Genomic DNA, 23951 nt, shown 5'->3' on the forward strand with positions numbered 1-23951 from the left:
CTAATAGCAGCTTCATCAGGGGAACACAGCAGCCAGATCTTGGCTAAAAGGACAAATAGACCGGCACAAACACAATGACCGGTGTCTGTGACCGCAGCATGAAGAATGTGGATTTTGTCACTCTGATTGCTCCATGTATTATGCAACAAAATTTCATACTGTCTTAGCTGACCGGTGTTGGAGATCCGGTGCACCGTGGCCTCAGTTCCGATCCGCCAGGAGTGGCGTCAGCCATGGTCTTCTGCTGTGGTAGCTCAAGGTGCAACATGCTGACTCTACTGAGCTGCTGTAGAGGTGTGCTACACACGGGTCATCAGAGACTGAAACCCCAGAGAACAGGAGTACACAGACATTTAGATACACTGGATCGAGGAAGATCAACGAGAAGACGTACTTTATGCTACATGACAAGGTCAGATTTTTATGCACTGGAAGCAAACCCCCAAAAAATGAAAGGAAGTACAAAAACCCACAAGACACAAAGTTTATTGCAATAACAGAGAAAAATAAAATGATACAATGAAGAGCATTCATCTTCTGGTCATGGCTTGTCTGCCATCATATGCAGAAATAAAACCGGATACTAAGCATATCAAGAAGTTATATGAGACACCGATTACGAGCATGCCAACAATTCATAAAACCTATGTACCCTCGACGGGTTGTCTCACGGCGCTTGATGTAGAGATACCCACAACTCTAGGACCACCGACCCCCTGTTCTAGAGGTGGCTGTGCATTCGCAGATACCTTGATCCAGCTCCACTCGCCTCTGCATCAAGATCACTGTCGATAGACCTGACAGGTATCAGTAGATGTGAAGTTACCAGTCACGCTTACCTCTCAATGTAATGGTGAGTGCCGCTAGACTACCTCTTTAGGGTCAATTGAACCCACTGATTTTAGCAGGATCAGAAGGCTAGATTAACCATCATATATATACACGAGAGTCTCACGACGTTCCCGATAGGAGCCATCAAGGGTGACAAGGATCAGGCAGTTGGATTCCAACACGTCCAGTCCTTTTGCTCCCAGGTGAGACGTTTAGGCTCGGCTGAGCTTGGATATGGATGGGGAAGCAGGCAAACATTAAGGCAACAGGCCCCCTTTTACCAACATATATGATTTCCAAGTTGGAAGAGGAACAATTTCATAAATGTGCAATTACAGACAGAAACTGACTAAATTAGTATGTGTCCCCTAGTGGTCAATTAAATACAGACTTGACCAGTGTGACACAAAAAGCAGGCATGACATGTGGCAAGGGCCATCAGCTCACAGACCACAACTGTGGCTCACTTCCATGTAGTGATGATTGCTATAGTACATGGAGGGAAAACTACACAAAAATTAAGGAGCGTGCACCCATCATCCATTTACTCTATAAGAGTTTAGCAATAAAAGATGGGCACCTATGAACAGTTATGACTGTACCACCAGGGTTTGGCCGACACAACCCAAGCGTTATAAAGGACCATCCAGCGCGAGACAAAGTGCTTTGCTGCTTTTAAAGGGGACACCGATCAGAATAAATGAGACACATCCGTGACTGCACACATTGGCCTGACTTCACTGTATGCAAGAACCAAGGCCATTATAATACATATTATTACTGCACGGTGCAGACGTCAGGAAAAAGGAGCAGTCCCTCTGCTGAGAAACTACAACTCCAGCAAGAGCATGCTGGGAGTTATAGTTTCACAACAGCTGGAGGGACGCAGTTTGCTAACCGTTGCGAATCTAGCATTAGAGATGACTTTGCGTAGCCTCCCTGGCATGATGCCATCTCTCTGTGACTGGCAGGTCCCATATGGGTTAGATTTCATACCAAACTTCAACTCACTTGGTAATTAAACCAGCAGTGGTATCACGGACATAAGAACAGCTTGGAAAACCCTTCAGAACATCAAGACAGAGGAACTTCCTTCAACTATGACTGTCCATAAACCCGTGCCAGCCTTCCCGGCTACCGCATGGCTTGTGACACCTTTTGAGACCAGCACAACAGTGCCTGAAGAGGTATCCGCTCCAGGAGAGTGCCTCCGCGTCCACGTGGCGGAAGAGCTCAGAACGGCCGCTGAAGAAACTTGTAAGCCGGCGGCGAGCCCACGCTACTAGGGCTCTTCAGGAAAGGGTCAAAGGAACCCGGCGTTTCAACCAAGCCGTCATTCTGAGGTGTGTTTCCTCGGAGGAAATCATCTTCATCATCTGGGGTGGCAGCGGGCTGGTATGAGAGATAGAAGTCAATTTACATGCAGATTATAATCACTGAATAATCAAGTAATGCAATAAATATAGATAAAATGTATACAAACGTGTATAATAAATGGTAACAAAATTACTTTTGGAGTTTTTACTAATATCCAAAATGGAAAAAAAAGGGGTCAGCATTTTAAGCAGGTCTACAATGGTGACTGAAGTGGGGAATTTATATGAAAGACACATATAAATGACGTTTTTAGCAATATACTTACTTATCTCTTATATTTTGGAGAGGCACTAGTAATGCTTGTAGACAAGCGGTGTATATAAAACAGACACTAGGTTATACCACATCACCCCGAAACAAGTCTATAAATTGAGTTTATGGCTATGATTTTATCCAGAGTCATGTGGTATGGTTCCTTAAAGGGGCGATACTGACTTTTAAGATTGCGACTTCCAATATGTCACATTAGAGTCCCATTTCTCTCACTCTCTGACTATTTACATATTAAATTTCACAGAGGAGCATTGCACGGCCTACAAGTCTCCTTACATTGGCATATCACTTCCCATAAGGAGAACCGTTACCCCTTATACCACATCAAAGTGACATGTAGACCTCTTTCACACGTCTTGATATTTCCGGTAATGGAAAAACCAGTACCGATGCTATATGTAACATCGGTGTGCTGCATCAGTATGACACGCACTGGCGTCTGGGAAAAGCAGTACAGTTGGCGCTGTTCCCTGGTGCTGAATTCAATTATCATCATCATCGCCTGTGATTAGTGCAATGCTGATGAAAGTTGGAGTCAGCACCCACAGTCTGTGAATAGAAAGTATTAAATGAATTCATAAAAAAAAAAAAAAACACACACAACAACAACGTGGGATCCCCCTTAATTTTTCTAACCAGCTGAGGGAAAGCAGACAGCTGGGGCTGGCGTTAATATTCTGGGAAGTGGCCAACATGCATAAAGGTTCCCAGCCTATTAATAACAGCTCACAGCTGTTTGCTCAGCCTTTTCTTGTTATTAAAAAGGGGGAACCCAAAAAAAATAATGAAATTTTTCACGCTGGGAGCAGTAACGTCAGTAAGGTTAAAGTAGCTCACAGGCCAGGTCACAGAGCTTAGGCTAGGTTCACATTAGCTTTTGAGTCTGCAGCGTATCATCCGCATGCACAAACACAAGCAAAACGCATGTTTACGCAGCGTTTATGCACATCATCTTACGCATGACGGGAAAAAACGCTGCGTGTTCATGCGCTTGTATGCGTTTCTGCATGCGTTTGCGTTGTTTATGCGCATGTGTTTGATGACACCAGACAAAAATGGGCGTGTCTCATGGGATTTCTATATGTAATTTGAATAACGCATGCGTACGCATGTCTTTGCCTACCAATGCGTTCCCATAGACAGTAGTGCGTTTTTTTACGCACTCATCCGCATGCCTGCGCATATTTGACGCCTGAAAAAATTCAACATGTTGCGTTCGCCGAACATCGCGAAACGACGCATGCCCCCAAGTACACCATGTTAAATATATGTACGCATGACACAAACGCTAATGTGAAACCAGCCTTAATGTGAACTGCTGCCTGTGACCTGCGATACATAACCTTAAGTCATTGCTTGTCACTGCAGCAGGAAATTTCTCACGGTAGGCTCATTGTGTTTTCGCTGGTCTGGTGAGCGGTCATGTCACTGATGTCACCTCTCATCACATCATCCAGGTGTAGCAGGGTTGGAGATCGTCGTGGGACCTCATCGTTATGGATTAACAGCTGACAGGTGAGGATAACTTTGCTTTTTTATTTGTAGGTTAATAAATGGGTAAAAGAGGACAATTGTTGGTGAGTGATTTGTCCAATTAAAGGACTTTTCTCCATGTGTCTATTACCTTTGACTACGGGGTTAGTAATGGGGGTGTTTGATAGCCGCCTCTCCATTACTAATCCCTCAGCTTGATGTTAGCGGATATAAAACAGCTGACATCAATCCTAAAACTAGTACTACATAAGTGCCAGAATTGGTGCATCTAATGGATGTGCTATTTCAGGGGCGGCTAAGGGCTGGTTTTATTAGTATGAGAGGGGGCCAATATCCATGGCCCATTCCCAACCTATTAGTATCAGCCCACAGCAGTCTGTTTAGCCTTTTCTGGTTATTAAAAATAGTGGGACTCCACGTCATATTTTTTTGGGTCCACACGTTTTAATAACCAGCAAAGGCTGAGCAAACTGTTGTAAGGTATTATTAACAGGCTGGAAACCTTTACAGCTATTGGCCCCTTCCCAGTTCACTAACACCAGCTGTCTGCTTTCCCTTAGCTGGCTAGTAAAATTAAGGGAGACTCAACAGCATTTTTTTCTTATTATTTAATCAATAAATACTATTACAGACAGCGCCTCCAACTCATCTGCGTCATCTGGTCTAGCTGATCTCAAGGAGACCAGGCGACAATGAGGAGACTCGGATTCAGCACCTGGCGTCGGGGAACAGCGCTAACTGCAAAGCTTTTCCCAGAAGCCAATATGTGTCAAACTGATGTAATCCGTGTGATATCAGTGTGCACATGTGCTGGACGTATTGCGGACTGTGCTACAGCCAAAAAACTGATCTGTGTGTTTTACACACAGTCCGTGGTAACAGTCTGGCGCATGCGCACACCCAAAGATTTGAATGGGTCTGTGTGTGTCTATCCAGTACAGTGACAACTGTCAACACACGTATCGGAGACACTGACGTGTGAAGGAGGCATTATTGGCACAAAAGGTTACATACCTTCACTGGTGTTAGAGGTCCTTTCAATTCCTCAGCATTAGACTCTTCCCAAGGCTGATAAATCGGATCGATCAAGATCTTACACCTGAAAAAGAAGAACAGTTACTGGAAATTGCTATAACAAAGCAAGGAATGGGGTTTTATAAACCAATCTACAATGGTAACAAAAGGAGCATAATCTACCATGGAAGAAGGTGGGTTCACCTGTGGTCCCCGATCCGTAAAATAATAATAATTTACCAAAAAAAAAAAGCAACAATAAGAATTTGTCCAGATCAGTGGACAGCTTTCACCGTGGCCTTTTATACTGCAACATCAGCAACATTTCTCAAACTAGACAACTTGATCTCATTTGATAGAAATTAAAACTAGTTGTGTGTAGAGACACAGACGAATTACAGTAAGTGCGGGTGGGTTTTTGCCTTTCTACGCCTGCTTTCCTACTCTAAACTCTATACAGGTACAAAGGGAATGGGCTTCAGTTTAGGACAGGAAGGCTAAAGAACAACTAGAGTTTCAATACATGCTTTGAAGTGAGAAAAAGGGCGTTCCAGCACCTAAAGTGCTGGCAAAATGATGCTGAAGCGTAACAGTGAATGGCAAGCATGAGAATCTGCACAGTTCCTGGACATATTGGACTAGTATGCTCACCAATTAACACTTGCCGGCAGCATGTCCTTTATTTATATAGATTGTGTGTGAAAACTGATATGTTGTAAGTACACAATTTGTCCTCCTAGTGGCAGCAGCATAACACCCACTGTCTCTGTGTCCCCCAATGAGGCGTAGGAGAAAACCTAACTGCACTGTGAAGGACTAATGTGAGGAGATAACAGAAGACAAACCTTTTTAAAACACAAGGATCAAACGGGAAGAAGCTGTCCAGTGGATTCGAGACTGTTTGGGCAATTTCCCCTCCAGCGCTGCTTCTAATGATGGGGATCATCTGCCGATTGTTGCGTTCGATGATGGTGTAACAAAACACTAGCTGATATTTCCTGAGGGACACAGATGAGATATCAGAAAAAGTCTCTTGAAATCTTCCAGAGTTCTCGTCGCTGTCACATTATTAACAGGAAAGAGGGGGACATGAAGAGTCTGGTGTGCAGCTTCTCAGGCGGGAAAACAGAAAATATCTGACAGCCGCGATCTTACCGGTGGACGACATACGTCATTTCTGCAAACTGTTCCAACAATACAAGAGATTTCTTAACAGGGCGGACAGACAAGAGACAGGACTTTTCTTTTTTGGTTATCTGCAGAAACGCTGGCACTTACCGAGTGATTGCAGCAAAGAAATTAACTACTGAAGGAAGACAAATCTTCAGAGGATTCAGCTGGCACATGACAATTCTTTCAAAATTGAGACCTTGCAAGTAGGAGAGACCTAAGAGAGCAGAGAAACCGTAGAGTGTTATACAGGCGGTCTACAAAGGGATTTTTACATTTACTCTGCGTTCAAGAGCAGACAATGCTTTGCTGGATCAGCCGAATGCAAGAGGTTTCTACCCAGACCTTGGCCCAAGGACTAGAGATGGTTATACACCTTAACTAGTTGTCGGCTGAAAGCTTGTTTAGCCGACAGCGCAATAGAGAGGGGGCAGTTTAAAACAAGGGGGTTTGAAAGTGAAGATTAGTGTGCTGTAGCTGTGCCTAACAAACTGCACTTACAAATTAAAGTCAATGTGCAACAGCAAAAAAACAAAAAAACATCCCCATGACATGGTCTTTGTCTATTTTGCAGATAGGGTAGTGATAACTGCAATGACTGACAGCTCCTGTACCATTCTGTGATGCAGGCAAGCGCGCGGCGCTCAGGACCACAGCGACCAAGGAGAAATACAATGAAGATCTGATACTTTTCTCATTTGTTTGGCTTTCAAAATGCTGCAAGCACTGCACCTGTGGCTGCCGCCTACTCTCCTATATACTCTTAGCTAACACAATGTAATGAGGTTTAAATTATTTTAAAGGGAATCAGTGAGCAGGAATTTCACCCCAAACTATTTACATGTGCATGTAGCTCCTTCAAAGACAAGTCCAGCAATACCTTTACATGGCCGGTCCATGCCTCTTAGCTGTGTGACTTCAGGCAAAGGAGCCATCAATCAAGCAGGAGGACATGCTGGGCAATGAATAGCGCTGGAGTGACAGAGGCTTCAGATCTACCATAGCTCTTCAGCCTAATTTGCACTGCAATTCAAACGCAGATTTCTCAGTAATGAAGGAACGGACTGGCCAGGTAAAACAGGATTTTTAGTTGCTTACCGTAAAATCTTTCTCTGAGCCTTTATTGGGGGACACAGGAAACCATGGGGTGTATGCTGCTGCCACTAGGAGGCTGACACTATGCAGAAAAAAAAGTTAGCTCCTCCTCCGCAGTGTACACCCCACCGACAGGAAGTAGGATGTTCAGTTAGTGAGAAAGCAGTAGGAGAAGCCATATGTAAACGAGATAGAAACCACAGAAAACACAAATCCACACTGTACCAATATTATACAGTAAACCAAGCTGTTCAACTTGGGAGGGTGCTGTGTCCCCCAATGAAGGCTCAGAGAAACAGATTTTACGGTAAGCAACTAAAAATCCTGTTTTCTCTACCGCTTCATTGGGGGACACAGGAAACCATGGGACGTCCCAAAGCAGTCCCCAAGGGGAGGGAACAGCAAACAACTCCAATCAGGATGAGGAAGTCACCCTCGTCACCTGCAAGGTCTTTTTACCCTGATCAGCACTTGCCGAAGCTAGGCATGGGCTCTGAAAAACCTCATGGACCTGTGGAGGACATATCATCGCACTGCAGAGGTGCCAGACGAAGGCCCAAAGAGTACCGTCAAGAGGACACACACTGCCCGGGCAGAGTGCGTCGTACTCAAAAGAACGCAGTCCTTCCTGGGCCGGCAACCCTACTAATGCCGACCAGATTCCGCGAGCAGACGCTGACCTGGAGGCCAGAGGACCTCTACACTTCAAGCCGGAGCTTGATAAGCACCGTTGCGGTGGCCAGGTAGCCTCATGAAAGAGCGTCATGAAGGAAAAGTCTGAGGCGGACGAAAGAAAGGGAATTCAGAATGATGGAGAGTGGACCCTTGATCCACAGGAAGTGCACCACAGCTGCTATAGACTCTGAGATCCCAGGAGTGGTTGAGAGTCTGAAAGGGAAGGCTATCAACTGAAAAGGAAAATGAACCCGTCCGTTGCAAAAGCAGATATCGCCAAAGCCCTGAAGAAATCAGGACCTGGATAAGAGCTTCATGGAACAAGGGAAAAATCATGCGATTCACAGGAGGCAAATGCTGAACGAAGAAAATTTCTTCTTGTGAAAAACAAGGATGGACTCAATCCTAGATCCCCAAAAGTCACGCTGAGGAAAATGCGCTGAAGAACGACGAAGTTTAGCCTGAGGAAGGAGAGCGCTTGTCCTTCCGGTGACCTCCATAATAATTTGGGCTATTGGAGCCACACGGAAGGAACGGAAAGTTGGTGAGGGACTTCTTTGGGGATAATTTCGCTCGTGAAACCGAAAGCCAAATGGACCCTTAGATGGGAACAATTAGGCGACAACCCATGTCTCCATGCAAGAAAAATTTTTGGACCGTGAGGATGGTCAAATCTCATGACCGGTCTCCAGAAAGAATACTCTGATGAGCAAGCTAGGCCACGTGTCTATAGAACTTTGCAACATGGGTGGAGACTAAGGCAGGACACAATATAGCGGCGGGTGGTTTCAAGGTTGACCTTGCCAACTACTGTGTGAATTCGCCGTTGGTATCCCTGAGGGATGCACTTCTGGGAGAGGAAGGACCGTAGTGGTGGAAAACTTGGAACCGGAGGGTTCGTAGTCGCAGTAGTAGTCTAATTTGCGAGGCGCTCGGGAGAAAAGAGATATACCGAGGCGTCCCCTTGTTTGGAAACGGCTGAAGTCTGTTCTGTGAGAAAATGACAGAACCTGACAGCAGGCCACTGAGAACCTGCTAAAGAGCCGAACACTGAAAATGTACCGAATGGAACCTGGATGTCATCGCCGCGAGGTAGGCTCAGGATGGCTATGAAGAGACAACTGATTGCTCGACTAAGCAGGTAGAACGAAGACTACTGGATGACTTTGCAGACTGAGATCAAAAGGAAGATAAACCCAGGATACAGGGATGAGGGTGGATATGGAAAAAATAGTCCAACTGAACTTAGTCCATGCAAAACATGGAGTATGTCAACTGTAAGGAAAGTTGGCTCTAGGTAGATCAAATAGACACCAGAAGACAACTAGGCTGACGAACTCTATGGAGCAGGGAGGGGATTGAGGTGTGTAGACCTGCTTACCTAAGTCTAAGACAACACGCGCCCGAGGATAACAGTGAAAAGATACAATTCTAGCTGAAGGAAGAAACGCGTTATCACCAGACTCATCCTTGGATCCTAGACTGGAGCAGCTTTCTACCATGGTCGATGCTTGCGGCAGAGTCAGATCCCACTGCTGTCTGAGGTGGGATACTTTTTCCAGTCACGGTCAGAAGTCATATGTCTGAGCTGCTGGAGACTTTACCCGGCGTCTGTAAGAAAAAAATAGGTAAGTTCCGACACATAAGGAGCTTAAGTATTGTGGTAGCTCGAAGGCCCTTAGGACAGACTAGAAATTATAAACTATTGGCCAAACATTAAAGATAGGCGTAATACACCAGCAGTAAAGATAGCCTGCGGACAGTACTGTAAACTGATCAGAAGGTGTGGCAAAAAACTCCTGTGGAGCAACTCGCACATAGGGTCCAGAGCATGCCGCAGTAAAACCGCGACCGTCCGTACCTGACATGAGAGTGTCTGACCCACCTGAAGGTGGAGTATCCAGCTATGTTGCTACAGAGATCCGCTCCGTTTGGACATGGTAGTGCTTACGTTTAACTGTTAACAAACCACAGATGTTATTGACAATGAAATATGCAGCTGAAAGGTGTCTTGACTCACATGAAAGCGGCTTGTAACCGCAGCTGCAGCCCGCCAGGAGCAATAAATGCCGGCACCTCACCTCGAATGGTGATTAGACAGGAGCTTAGGCAAAAGTTGCAAAAGACCCTAAGGAATGTGAGAGAGGAGGCTCCTGACTCACCTGAAAATGGGACAGTAAAGCCGGACCGGTGTAGTTGATGGACCTCGGGTACGTTTGAGTTACCGGAAAGACGGCATGTATTGACTAAACATGTCTGGTGGAGGACTATTCAAGTGCTCGATAAGGGATAGAATACTGCTGCAATAGAACGCGAGGAACCTGAAGGCGGGAGCGTCTGACTCACCTGAATACGGTACAGAACACCAGTACCACTGAAGCAGTCAACCCCAGACACGTCTCCACAGTAATACGGCAGTTTGAACTACTGTACCTGGTAGGTGGTGCGTCTGAAGCCTGGATAACGGATATAGCCCAGCTGCCATCGGCTCTAAGTATCCTGTGAACAAATCAGCGTGGAGAGAACCCGGAGAAGGGTATAGGAGACAGCCATTTCTGTGTTGCGGTGCGGTCTAGGCCTGGATACCTGATGGCATTAGGCAGAATAATGGCATCTGTGTTGTGGTCTAGGTCTGGGTACCTGACGGCATTAGGCAGAATAACGGCTTCTGTGTAGTGGTCTAGGTCTGGATACCTGACGGCATTAGACAGAATAATAGCTTCTGTGTAGTGGTCTAGGCCTGGATACCTGACGGCATTAGGCAGAGTAACGGCTTCTGTGTAGCAGTCTAGGTCTGGATACCTGACGACATCAGGTAGAATAACGGCTTCACGTGTAGTAAGCCGTACCACGAAGTCTGTAGTAAAGTAGATTCTGACCAGTCAATTCTTCTGACGGTAGAACAGTAGGCCTAGGATCAGAAAGAGACTTAACTCTACTCTCTGTTATGAGCCATGGTACCAACTTCTGGACCAGCGAGCTGTGGTCAGCTTCTTTATCCACTGAGCCACAGCAGACAGTTGCCAGGTAACACGGACTTCTATCCAGCTGGATGTCCGGCCCAAACACTGCAGACGTGAAGCGATAGAAGCAGCTCATTATTCTGCTTAGAGCAGTATGAAGCCAGCGTCCAGAGGGGGCTGCAGAAAAAGGAAGGGCGAGTGCTTGTGAGCAGTAGATATGGGAGCAGATGCTTTACCAGGGCTCCAGCACCTTTATGTGTGAAGCAATGGTTGCGTCTTGCTCTGCTGAAAATCAAGGCACATATCTGCAATGGCCGAAAACACAACAGCCGTGTGACAAAATCAGATCTCCGAGGAAAAAACGTGCGAGTGAAACCTCCTACCACGCCAACACCATGCGGCAAATACAGAAGACAGCAGCGTGGCTCGCCAAGCCTCAGTGTGCTATGACACCAGACATACTGATGCACTAGAGACTGCGCGGCAGAAGATTACAATTACGCCAGTGAATTACACGACTCTAAAGTACTATTATATCAGTGACTGTACATTTACTTCAGAGACTGTACGGCTCCAGAAAACCATTACGTTAGTGACTGTACGGCTCCAGAGACCATACGACTATAGCGCATTTCACATGAGACGCAATAGCTAAGATGGATCCTCTGCTCCATCATTGGACCTGCGGAAAGTGTGGCCCTGCTTAATTTTACTATGAGGGGCTTATACTCCGCATTGTATCTGATTCGGCTGAGCGAAGATAGGCAGGAAAGAGCTGGTCCTGCCAGGTGAAGGCACTAACCGGGTCCCACGCTGGGAGAATGCGACCGCTGTGGTGGATGCCGAGGATGACCCTTCTCGCCGCAATAGAATGGGCGCGCTGTGAAAAACACCGCTCTGCACAGCCAGAAAGGGGGCAGAGCTAATAGTCAGCTCTGGGTGCAGGAAGATGGCGGTGATGCTACTTTGTCTGCGCCACAAGAGAGGCCGGGTGGAGTGGGCGGAGCTTTGAGGGGAGACGGACAGGAAAAAAGCCCGTCCGAAGACAGAGAGGACGGGGGCGGAGCTACCGAGGACTAGGCCGCAATTGAAGCCGGAGGCCTAGATTAGTCCCTGGAGACCGCCAGAGAGGGGAGCGGCGCGGAGGCCCGGAACGCTGGTGCTATCACCCGGATCCTACCAGAAAGGTAGCCGGGTGCGGGGGGAAGCGGTGGGGCGGGAACACCGCCCTGAGGAGAGCAGGCTGCTACCCACCGTCGCCTATTCCTAACCGGGGGGAAGCCTGAAGCGCACAGCGCCCCAGCGAGAGATGGGAGAATTATTCGCCGACACTCGGCCGGGAAGTGAGCTCCCCACAAGTGCAGCAGGAGAGCGGCCAGGGTAAAGGGAGGACTAGGCCCGAATATAAGTCGGGACCTAGATTACAAGGTGACCGTGGTAGGCTGCTCTGGAACCTACACCTGACAAGGCGGGTCCCCTATAACCATTCTTCTTTACCTAACGTCTTATGATGAAGTCGTCCTGCCGGGGCCTAGGGAAAAAAAGGCACCTCTTTTCCCGGTGATGCCAGACATCCGGAAAAAACTTATTGCAGGACGTCACGTCTCATCCAACTAACAGGCTCTGGTGGGCGAGTAGGTGGGAGACGATGGGCCAGAACCTGGTCTGGAGCACCTGAGCACGCTTCTGTGCTAGGGGATGGGGTCCTGCCGTCCAAACGTATGAGGATACGGGGTGGTAGTACACGCCGTACTCATAGTCTCTGTGTGGGAGTACAGTAGCGACCATTCACACTGTATCCCTCCGGAAAACCTGAAAAGAAACAAGGCACATTGAGGTAGATAAGGGTCTAGTGAAAGACCTGTGTCCACCTCCTACTGACACCAAGCTAAACTGAACATCCTACTTCCTGTCGGTGGGGTGTACACTGCGGAGGAGCTAACTTTTTTCTGCATAGTGTCAACCTCCTAGTGGCAGCAGCATATTAACCCATGGTTTCCTGTGTCCCCCAATGAAGCGATAGAGAAAAGGTATTGCTGGACTTGTCTATGAAACAGCAACATGTGCATATAAATAGCGTGGAGGATGAAACTCTGCTGCAACATTCACTGTAAAACCAATCATTCTAACATATGTCACGCATATATTATAACTGGGTACTATAGCGTGGAGGATGAAACTCTGCTGCAACATTCACTGTAAAACCAATCATTCTAACATATGTCACGCATATATTATAACTGGGTACTAACCTTTGCGCAGGTCACCTTCTAAAAGATGCTTATGACGGAAAATCAGGGTATAGAAAACCGCCTGGCAAGCAGCGTAGAAGGGTCCATGGAAGGTAATGTCGCAGAAAGCCCTGCTCCCAGCATCCTGATTATCTATGTAGCCATGGAGCCAGTTCACAAGGAGATCAAGGCAAGCCTTTACCGTCCTGGAAAATACACAGATGATGGCTGAAAATAATTATAAATCAATTTATCCAAAAACTTTACCTTTGCCTGAAATAACGGCAAAGTACAAGCCTTACTCGTTGAAAACCAAATCACTGAACGCAGCATTTTTAGCACATTTAAGCCTTAAAATTTATGGCAAATGTAGAGTTTATAATTATAGTGCTTTGAGGAGAGCACTATCATGTAATCCTAACGCTGCTAACTTATTATAGTGGGCAGTCCGGGCTCCATTTCAAACCACTATCTGTACTTCCTTCAGGAAATACACATCTAGTTATAGTGGTTTGAAAAAAAACACTATCTTGTAATCTGAACGCTGCTAACTTCTTTTTCTTCTTCTTATTATTCAGTTGATTTCCGCAATTAATGCGGTCCGAACTGCTACACGCACAGACTCCGTTGAGGTGTCGTTTCGAAGCCAGCGTCCACGAGAGGTGTGCTATGTATTTTTCGTGTCAATCTGATTTGTAGTTTTTGCGCAATTTGCGTTTGAAAATTGTTTTTCCCGTCATTGGAATGCACTGTCTCCAATGCTTTTCAATGGGAAGGTAAATCATGCCCTGAGGCGATTCAAATGGCAGTTAAGCTCATTGATATGCGCAGGCAGACCCAGTTACTATGCCAACGCCTACGAACATCACATGACGCCCCCAGGACACAGTTTCTGGCACATAATATCAGCTCTTAAAGCGAAACCCACAGCACAAATGCAAATCTAGCTTCATCACATGACGCATGCCCCTGAGAGAGAATATGCGCCAAAGTGGATTTAGAAGCCCAGTGAGCCAAACTAGCTCTTAAAGGGCCGACACGCCTAAGTGATTCTTAAAGGCCCGGCGCACCAAATCGAAAGCTGAGTGACCCCAGGCTCCAAATCGGAGGCTGATCGACCCTGGCCTCCAAATTGGACCCAGAGTGGCCCCGCCCACCAAATCGGACCCTGAGGGGCCCCGCCCACAAAAATCGGACTGAGGGGCCCCGCCCACAAAAATCAGACCCCGAGGGGCCCCGCCCACAAAAATCGGACCCTATGGGGCCCCAGCCACAAAGTCGGACCCTGAGGGGCCCCACCCACAAAATCTGACCCTGAGGGAACCCACCCACAAAATCCGACCCTGAGGGGCCCCACCCACAAAATCCGACCCTGAGGGGCCCCACCCACAAAATCCGACCCTGAGGGGCCCCACCCACAAAATCCGACCCTGAGGGGCCCCACCCACAAAATCCGACCCTGAGGGGCCCCACCCACAAAATCCGACCCTGAGGGGCCCCACCCACAAAATCGGACCCTGAGGGGCCCCACCCACAAAATCGGACCCTGAGGGATCCCCCGTCCACCAATTCAAGCCCTTAGGAGCCCAGGCCACCGAATCGGATCCTGAGGGGCCCCACCCACCAAATCAGACCCTGAGGGGCCCCACAGGCCAAAGTGGCCCCTGAGAGGCACCCACAGTTAAAACGGATCCCGAGTTGCAAGTCTTGCAGGGGCAGCAGGCAAGTTTCTCTTAAAGGGGCAGCCCGGGCACCATTTCAAAGCACTCCTTCAGGAAATACACATCTAGTTTAATTTTGACAATCTGGTACTATTTGGAATACTTACACCACGGGAATAAATTTGGCTCGGGCCAGAAAACTTCCGATATAACTTGCGGCAGTCTGTCGTATAATCGGGGCGTTGTTGGGATTTTGCAGCTTTTTCCAAAGATGTTCCAAAAATGCTTCTGCGAGTCCCTGCATTCAATATCACATAGAGATTATTATACTTCACAATATAATTGCAATAACATGCTCATAAAATGAACGTCCCATGTATAAGCCCCCTGGAACACAGTTTGGGGTTATCCTTATGGAAGAACCTAGAAAATGGAGGAAGAGCATTTGCAGAATTTGCATGAAGAGACAATACGCACCAGCTTGAAGCTGCAGATGTAAAAAATGGCAAACTGCACGTGACAGGAGGCATGGGTGGGCAACACCAGCTTGTCAAATACGGCCAGCAGATCTTTGTATAAATCCTTTGCTTTATTAAGATCAAAGCTCCCTGAAAGATACAACCATTATACAGCATTAATTCTTCTCATTCACTACAGTAACTTACTTTTGATGCGCTTCTGTCAGGGTACATTTGTCTCTTGTGCATGCTGATAACGTTTAGTGCATAAAAAATAACCGGATTCTACTTCATCAGGTTTTGGCACCAAAACGCAGCATTTTTCTTTATCGCTTCATTGGGGGGGGGGGGGGGGGGGGACAGGTAACCATGAGGCAGAAAGGAGGAAAATAGCTCCTCCCCTGTAGTATACACCCACCGACAGGCACAAAGCACCTCAGTTTATGCTTAGTGTCTGTAGGAGCCGGATCTGGATCTCCCCAGATCCGCAGTTTCTTTTACAGGTTCCCTCTTTGTGTTTATTAATCTTTTCCCTTTATTTTTCAGGTTCATCTTAGGGTAACATGGTACAATTTTTCACCCTGCTTTCTCGTAGTTATGTGACCGAGAGAGCAGTGTGGCATCACCCACATCGCCCACTCTCGGACCCGCAGGCAGGACTTTGTCTCCTGTTACCCTTATGGTTGTGTTTCAGGGTGACTACCGGTGGCCAGTTTTTGCCTTTCCCCTCCTCACCCCTCTCCTCGGAGGGCTGAGAGGAAGACGGTGGTCACCAGCGGTGGCCTCCCCCCTTCTTGTAAGGGGTTGATGCCGTGTTCTGCACCGTCTTGAGACGGTGCGGGAAGGAGGATCCCTGATGCCAGCGGCCCTCTCCACCTGAGGGCTCCTGATGTGATCCTCAGCTGTGAAGAGGAATCGCAGACCTCACCTGCAGGTAACATATATCCCTTTTCTCCCCCAGGAGCGCAGGCAGCGTCTGTCCTTTCTGGTAAACACCTGGCGGTCCGGAAATTCCCCTTCTCCCTGGCAGCGCTGCGCTGGCACTACCACCGGGTACATTGTCTCCCTCAGTATACGCTTACAGTCGTGGCCATTTTATATCTACCACGCTTTCCACCTTCCCCATAGCGCTTGGATACTTGCCGGATCAGGAAGCCACGTGATTAGGCCACGACCCCCCCCCACTTCACGCGTGTCTTTCGGCACTTTTTCTCTCTCCGCCCTCCCTCCGACATCCAGCCTATCGGAGGAGAGCTTTCATTTTGCCAGCTGGCAGATCACAGGGGCTCTTTCTTTTCATGCTGGTTGGCAGATTGCAGGGCTGGGCTGGCGACGCCCACCCCAATGAGTTATCCAACCGGATTCTGCCTCTTAGCCACGCCCCCCGCTCTGCAGCGTGCTGCTACTACTGCTCTGACAGACATCTGGATCCGTGGCTCCACTATCTGCGCTTTACAGCCTTCAGATTCGCTGTTCCTGCTGCGATCTTCAGACAAGGGGACACAGCTAACCTTAGGTCATCTGCTGCTCATAGCTGGCTCGGGTAGGCTCGGTCCTCTCTCTCACTCGTGCCCTTCTCCCTATATAGTCGCTCCTCAGCAGTAGCAACAAGGCTGCCCAACTCTGCAGGGGCTTCTCGTCCCCCCTCTAAGCCCACCGTGATTCATTACGCCAGCTCCCGCTGCAAACTAAAGTGGACTTTAGGTCAGCCTTCTCTCTGCCCATCCTGCAGCCCTTCCACTATGTATGCACCACAGGAGCACTCCATGCCTCGGATGAGGGCACACCCCTCCCCCCGAAGTGGGCCACTGCTATATCTCAGTCGGTCTCTGACCTGACTGAAGTGTCCCAGTCCCTGGTCCAGGTCCTGGAACGACTTCCACATCTATATGCCGCCACCAGTTCTCCGAACGCCTCTCACGGTGATTCGCACGCACCTGGCCACGACCTTCACAGGGACAGATCGGGTAAAAGCTCTAGGAAGCGGGCTCTGTCTAGCTCCTCATTCAGTTCGCCGGGCCCCTCAGCATCATCCAGGATGACCCTCTCTCCCCATTCCCCCTCCTTGGAGATGGACGTTGGGTCGGATGTGGATTCTCAGTCTGAGTCTGACTCCGATGCAGACCAGGCTTCCAGGACGCAGGACAGGGTAGATAGCCTTATTTCGGCTATTATTAAAACTCTTAAACTAAAAGAGGAAGAGGCGCCCGCTCAGGACATCTCCGTTTCATTCAAACGGGTTAAACGTCCCTCCAGGACTTTTCCATATCTACTACTACAATTGGCTACTATGGCCAAACATTGGGAACATCCCGAAAATGTTTTCAGTGAAGGAAACTAGACCTTCTATATCCATTTAGTCCAGATCTTGTCACCAAATGGACAGAATCCCCTAAGGTGGATCCGCCGGTCTCTCGCTTGTCCTCTAAAACAGTTCTGTCTATACCGGACGCGGCGTCTCTTAAAGATGCTACAGACCGACAGGTGGAGTCTTTGACCAAATCGGCTTTTGAGGAGACTGGTGCTTCCCTCTGCTCCAGCTTCGCCTCCACCTGGGTGGCGAAATCCATATGTGCCTGGGCCAAAATACTTCACTACGGCATTGTAGCGGCAGCTCCTCCGGATGAGCTGGCAGATTTGGCCGACCAGATTGCTCACGCTGGCAAATATCTTCTGACTGCCTCTTTAGATGCGGCCGCCTGTTCTGCCAGGGCTAGCAGCAACAACATTGCCATTCGCCGCATCCTTTGGTTAAAGGCGTGGAATGCAGACCCGACCTCTAAGAAGTCACTCACCAATCTGCCCTTCCAGGGTTCTAGGCTCTTTGGGTCCAGGCTGGACGAGATAATTTCGGACGCCACCGGGGGGAAAAGTACCTCTCTGCCTTTTCGTTCCTTTCGACCTCTCTCTTCTTCTGGAACCTCCTCCCAGCAGGACCATTCTTCCACTCCAGGGGATAGAAGGAAACCATCTTCAGACCAGCCCCTCACTGGAAGCCTAAGGGCCGCTCCTCAAAGCCCTCTGGGTCCCGCAATCACAAGTTCTCCTCTAAATGACGAGTCACCCCCACCTGGAAGTCTTTCCAGGATGGGAGGCAGGTTTCTTCTCTTCAGAGATGCATGGTTGTTGGCGGTCAACGACGCCTGGGTCAGATAGATCGTTACGTCTGGCTTCAAGATCGACTTTTCTTTCCCCCCAGGAAGACATTTCTTTTTGTCTCGCCCACCAAAACAGCCGTCTCAAGCCCCAGGGGGTCTCTAGGCCATCTCTTCTCAACACAGGAGTAATCGTAACCGTTCCTTGGAACTAACGGTTATCAAGGTTCTACTCCAACCTTTTTGTAGTCCCGAAAAAAGACTGTTCGCTCCGCCCGATCTTGGACCTCAAACAGATGAATCATCATGTTCGGATCCGCCACTTTAGGTTGGAGTCCTTAAGCTCGGTGATCGCCTCCATGGAACCGGGGGAAATTCTTTGCTCTGTAAACATTTAGGATGCTTATCTTCACATTTCTGTTTGTATGCAGCATCAGAGATTCCTTCGTTTCACGATCCAGGAGGATCATTATCAGTTCACGGCCCTTCCTTTCGGCCAAGAGTCTGCACCCAGGGTCTTCACGAAGGTCATGGCCATCCTTCGCTCCAAGGGGAATTCTCATAATCCCTTACCTGATTTTCTGATCAAAGGGCCGTCCCGCCGATACTGTTCAGAGCCTCCAGGTAACTCTGGTCCGTCTTGGCTGGATAATCAACAGAGAAATCCTCCCTGATCCCAACTCAGCATCTGGTATTCCTGGAAATGGAGTTCTACACGACCCGAGCTCGTGTCTTCCCTCCAAAGGACAAGTTTTCATCCCTCTGCCAGGGAACCAGATCCCTAAAGTGCCCAGTCCCTCTCCCCCTTTGGTCCTGCATGAGAGTCATGGGAAAGAGGATTGCCTCCATGGAAGCCACGCCCTTCGCCAAGTTCCACACCCGCCCTCTTCAACTGGCTCTCCTGTGCACCTGGGACAAGAGAACGGTCTCTCCCTAGACCGACCTGTGCTTCTGCCTCTCAAGGTGAGGCAATCCCTGACCTGGCGGACGCTGTCCGCCTCAGTCCTGCGCGGTAGGTCCTTTCTTCCTCTTCGGTGGCAGGTCATCACCACGGACGCCCGTCTCCTCGGGTGAGGAGCGGTTTTCCTTCAGCACAGGGTCGCTGGAACGCTCAGGAAGCCCTTCTCCCCATCAATCTTCTGGAGATCAGGGCAATCTTCCTTGCCCTTCTCCGCTCCCAGTTCCTCCTTGTAGGCAAACCGGTCCGTATTCAATCAGACAACCCCACATCCGTGGCTTACATAACTCACCAAGGCGGGACTCACAGCAACCAGGTCATGGCAGAGGTGACAAGAATTCTGCGATGGGCGGAACGTCACATCCCTGCCATATCAACCGTTCACATTCCGGGGGTAGAAAATTGAGCAGCCGATTTCCTGAGTCGTCAGGGCCTCGCATCAGGCGAGTGGTCTCTCAATCCCGCAGTCTTCAACCAAATATGTCAGAAGTGGGGCACTCCGGACGTTGACCTCATGGCGTCTCGGATGACCCACAAGGTTCCTCTGTTTATAGCCAGGTCCTGGGATCCGCTGGCCATCGGCTGCAATGCTGTAGTGCTCTCGTCGTCCCAGTTTCAGCTGCCTTATCTTTTTCCGCCTCTCCCCGATTCCGAGGGTCGTGAAAAAGATAAAGACAGAAGGGATTCCGTAATCCTGATAGCTCCAGACTGGCCAAGACGTCCTCGGTATGCAGAGCTGGTAAACATGCTTTCGGACGTTCCCTGGATGCTTCCAGACCATCCAGATCTTTTCTCACGAGGTCCCCTCTTCCACCAGAGCTCTCAGTCTCTGAGTTTAACGGCATGGCCGTTGAAGCCGCAGTTTTGAAGGAGGCTGGTTTTTCTCACCAGGTCATTCAGACCATGAATAGGGCGAGAAAACCAACATCCTCGCGCATTTACCACAGGTATTGGAAGGCCTTCCCCTGGTGGTGCGAAGAGAACAACTTGTTTCCAATGTCTTTTTCCCTTCCTTCTATCCTGGGTTTTCTTCAAGCGGGTCTCGACTCAGGTCTATCCCTCAGTACCATTAAGGGTCAGGCTTCCTCTCTGTCTATCCTTTTCCAGAGGGATCTGGCTTCCTTTATTCAGGTGAAGACTTTTCTTTAGGGTGTTGCCCATATGGCACCACCTTACCATCCTCTGATCCATGACATCTTAATCTCGCTCTTGGCGCACTCCAACATGCGCCCTTCGAACCCATTCAATACATTCCATTTTCTTTCCTGTCATAGAAGCTGGCCTTCCTAATCGCCATTACGTCTATTAGTAGGGTTTCCGAGTTAGCAGCATTATCCTGTCATTGTCCGTTCCAGATTCTACATCAGGACAAGGTAGTTCTTAGACCTGTTCCTTCCTTTCTTTCCAAGGTGGTCTCTTCTTTTCACATCAATGAGGACATTGTCCTTCCTTCCCTATGTACTTCCCCGGTTCATTGCCCGTTGGATTCGTTCAGCGATACTGGAGACTTACCGCGTTCAAGACAAACAGCCTCCTCCGGGAGTGAAGGCTCACTCCACCTGGGCCGTGGGGGCTTCCTGGGCTGTTCGTCACCAGGCCTCGGCCTTACAGATTTGCAACGCCGCAACCTGGTCATCCTTGCACAATTTTACGAGGTTTTACAGGGTTTATACCCATGCCTCGTCTGATGCAGGCTTGCGTAGGAAGGTACTGCAGGCACACCGACCGACCTAAGTCCATTTTCTTTGCATTTTTCTCTGTTCCCACCCTTGGGACTGCTTTTGGTTACCCGTGTCCCCAATGAAGTGATAAAGAGGGATTTTTGGTACTCACCATAAAATCTCTTTCTTGGAGCCTTCATTGGGGGACACAGCACCCTCCCTATTTGTTTGTACCGCTTTTTGGGCCTACGTGCCTTTGATGTTTGGTTGGTATATATGTTGAGTTCTAGTGGCTTCTCCTACTGCTTTTACACCAACTGAGGGGCTTTATGCCTGTCGGTGGGTGTATACTGCTGGAGAGGAGCTATTTTCCTTTTTTCTGCCTAGTGTCAGCCTCCTAACAACAGCATACACCCCATGGTTACCTATGTCCCCCAATGAAGGCTCCAAGAAAGATTTTACGGCGAGTACCAAAAATCCCTCTTTTTGCACTACCCACTGTTTTCAATGGGTGAAAAACACTGAAAGTAGTGACATGCTACATTCTGCAAAAATGCAGCTCTTTTACAAAACAGTCAGGAAAAAAAGCTGTGTGCAAGAGATTTCTGAAAACTCAGACTTTGATGGTACAGTAAAACGCAGCTAAAAATTTACACAAAAAAAATGCTGAAAAAACGCAAGGTGTGAACATAGCCTTATAGTCTAAGTGAACACCTAGCCACTTGTAAGGTGGTAACTCTTACATTAGTGTGGGGTCATGAGATGGTAGCACAGAGGTGTTGACAGGAACAGCAGAGGGCACCTGCGGATCCATTCATGCCTATGCCACCAACAAAGATACCCAAGATCAGCGCTCAGCGCCAAAGATTTTGCATAAAGCTTTATTCAATTCCTGCTGGCAACGGTCTTGCGATTAGTGGGGGGACCCCCACTAGGACCAGCAGTGGAACCTATTATGATCTAACAATGACCACCAGTGGAGATGTGATTAATTGCTTATACTGAATACCCCTTTAAAAAGTAAAATAAGGAGACGCTGCTCAGTTCACTAGTGCATGTTTCAGCTTGTAAGCTTCGTCGTCGATACATAGCATTATAACTCACCGTTCGTAAAGCAGAGGTCTCTGATGTAAGAGAAGAGAACAGAGAGACCCAAGTCCAAGCGTTCGGCGGCAGGATGAGCCATTTTTTCATTGATAAAATTTACACTCCCCTGCTCAGCTTCTTCATCTTCGTCCTTCAAAAAATGAACATCTTTAAAAAACACAACAAAAGACACTTCTGCATGTTCACTCCTTTAGCAGGGCTGCTATATACAGAAACCTTGTGTCGCCGAGGGCTGAAGCACCTGTCGAATCCCTGGTTGCCTGAAGTGCAGATGTAGATGGGGTGTAGATCTCACTGCCCAACATATTGGACTGGCATTAGATGCTGACAAAATTAAAGGGGTTGTCCACCTTTGGTGACAATTTTAAAATATTTTACTTAAATGGATGCACTGAAGGCTAAAAAAGTTTAATTAAACAGTTTGCACGGTTTGGCTTTTACAGTCTATTTCACTGCAGATTACACTTTGATGTGGTCATAAATCAGCTGAGTGGAGCTAAAAAAAAATTTTTAAGACACATAAAAAAAGAGTTAGAAAACCCCCTTATTGGATCCTCAGAAGGAGTTCACTGATGGATTTCCAGTTCACCCATTCTGCAACCACCAGCAGACAATGCAACATAAAGAGACTATATAACAGCAAACTGTGCAAATTTTTGATGAAACCTAATGATTATTTTTTTTTTTTAGCCAATACATTCATCATTTAAGAAAAGAAAATTGCCCCAATGGCAGACATCCCCTGTTTTAGGTCTAATCTTGACTTGTAGAGTAATATTACCATGTTAAATAGTGCTTCTTCCGTACTCATCTGCTTATTAGCGGTCCATGCACTTTCTTCTGCCTCTTCTATGTCATGGCGAGATGCACTCACCTGAAACAAAAAAAAAAAAAAAACAAATCGAGAAGTAAAATTACAGCACAAAAAGCATTTCATCCTCATAGAAATGAATGAATGAAAATGAGGCAAAAATAAATATCAGTTTTGCAAAGTTCTCATGTTACCTTCTGTGGATTTCACCCATTGCACTGCACAGATTAAAAACCTCTTAAATCCATAGCAATCCTCTAAAATAGAAGACCTCTGCAGATTTTGAAAATACACTATGTGGGAATGGCAAAGCCCATTTATTAGCACCGTACCATAAAAGGATCCATAGATCCACCAAATGTGAACCACACTCTCGGTTTAATGGGACATCTATTAGAAAATCAACCTTCACCCTCTCTGGCCCCCCTGTAGATCTTGTTCCAAAATCGTATCCACGTCCCATTGATTTCTACCTACTGGTCAAATCTCAACACCAGAAAAGGCCTAAATATGCCGCTCAGCCAATCACTAATGATTGGTAATGATTGGCTCAGTGGGCATTTCCAGCCAATTCCGGCGGGTTGAGATAGGACCAAGGATGACTGGGCTATGGGAGGCGGCAGGGAATTGGTGCGGGCGAGTATCAATTTTTTTTTTTTTACAAGGTATTTTTAAATGCGTTTGAGCCCTTTTGAAAATATTTGTCACCCCCTATACAACCTCTTTTAAATCACCGAATATCCACAAAAAGTGGAGATTCTTTTTAATGACCACAACCTAAGAACTAAAATCGTTATTTACCATTTTAATTTTGCAATCTTTAGCACTGAAGAATTTGGCAATTAGAAATCCTATATTTTTGGGTTGCAACAATTGAAAGCAGAAATCTGACCAATAAATCGAAGCTTTAAATACTTACATCAATTTTTAGCAACTTTTCAATAATGAGTTGCAAGATTTCCAGTCTGAGCATTGGGAAGTAGACAGTGATCCGCAGAAGGTTGTGGATGTAACACTCCTACACAAAGAAGAAGGGATAAGCGTCATGGCTGCACATCAACACTAGAGAGACATAAT

General features: G+C 47.7%; 1 protein-coding gene across 3 annotated transcripts in view; it reads right to left on the minus strand.

Annotated features, from left to right (window-relative positions):
• Nucleotides 1–470: 470 nt before the first annotated feature.
• The window catches only part of RRN3 (RRN3 homolog, RNA polymerase I transcription factor), a 70392-nt gene continuing 46911 nt past the window's right edge, over nt 471–23951 (minus strand). For all 3 annotated transcript variants that reach the window (XM_073542929.1, XM_073542931.1, XM_073542932.1), the window contains 10 exons: nt 23794–23892; nt 22845–22937; nt 22061–22193; nt 15262–15392; nt 14952–15082; nt 13145–13329; nt 6268–6376; nt 5835–5987; nt 4990–5074; nt 471–2223 (listed from right to left, as the gene is read on the minus strand). In XM_073542929.1, coding sequence (XP_073399030.1) covers nt 2065–2223; nt 4990–5074; nt 5835–5987; nt 6268–6376; nt 13145–13329; nt 14952–15082; nt 15262–15392; nt 22061–22193; nt 22845–22937; nt 23794–23892 — 1278 coding nt within the window. In that variant the 3' untranslated portion in view covers nt 471–2064. The remainder of the gene's footprint in view (nt 2224–4989; nt 5075–5834; nt 5988–6267; nt 6377–13144; nt 13330–14951; nt 15083–15261; nt 15393–22060; nt 22194–22844; nt 22938–23793; nt 23893–23951) is intronic.

This window comes from Dendrobates tinctorius, unplaced genomic scaffold (genome assembly GCF_039654945.1).
Source record: "Dendrobates tinctorius isolate UK_male_01 unplaced genomic scaffold, ASM3965494v1 ptg000129l, whole genome shotgun sequence".
Taxonomy (NCBI): domain Eukaryota; kingdom Metazoa; phylum Chordata; class Amphibia; order Anura; family Dendrobatidae; genus Dendrobates; species Dendrobates tinctorius.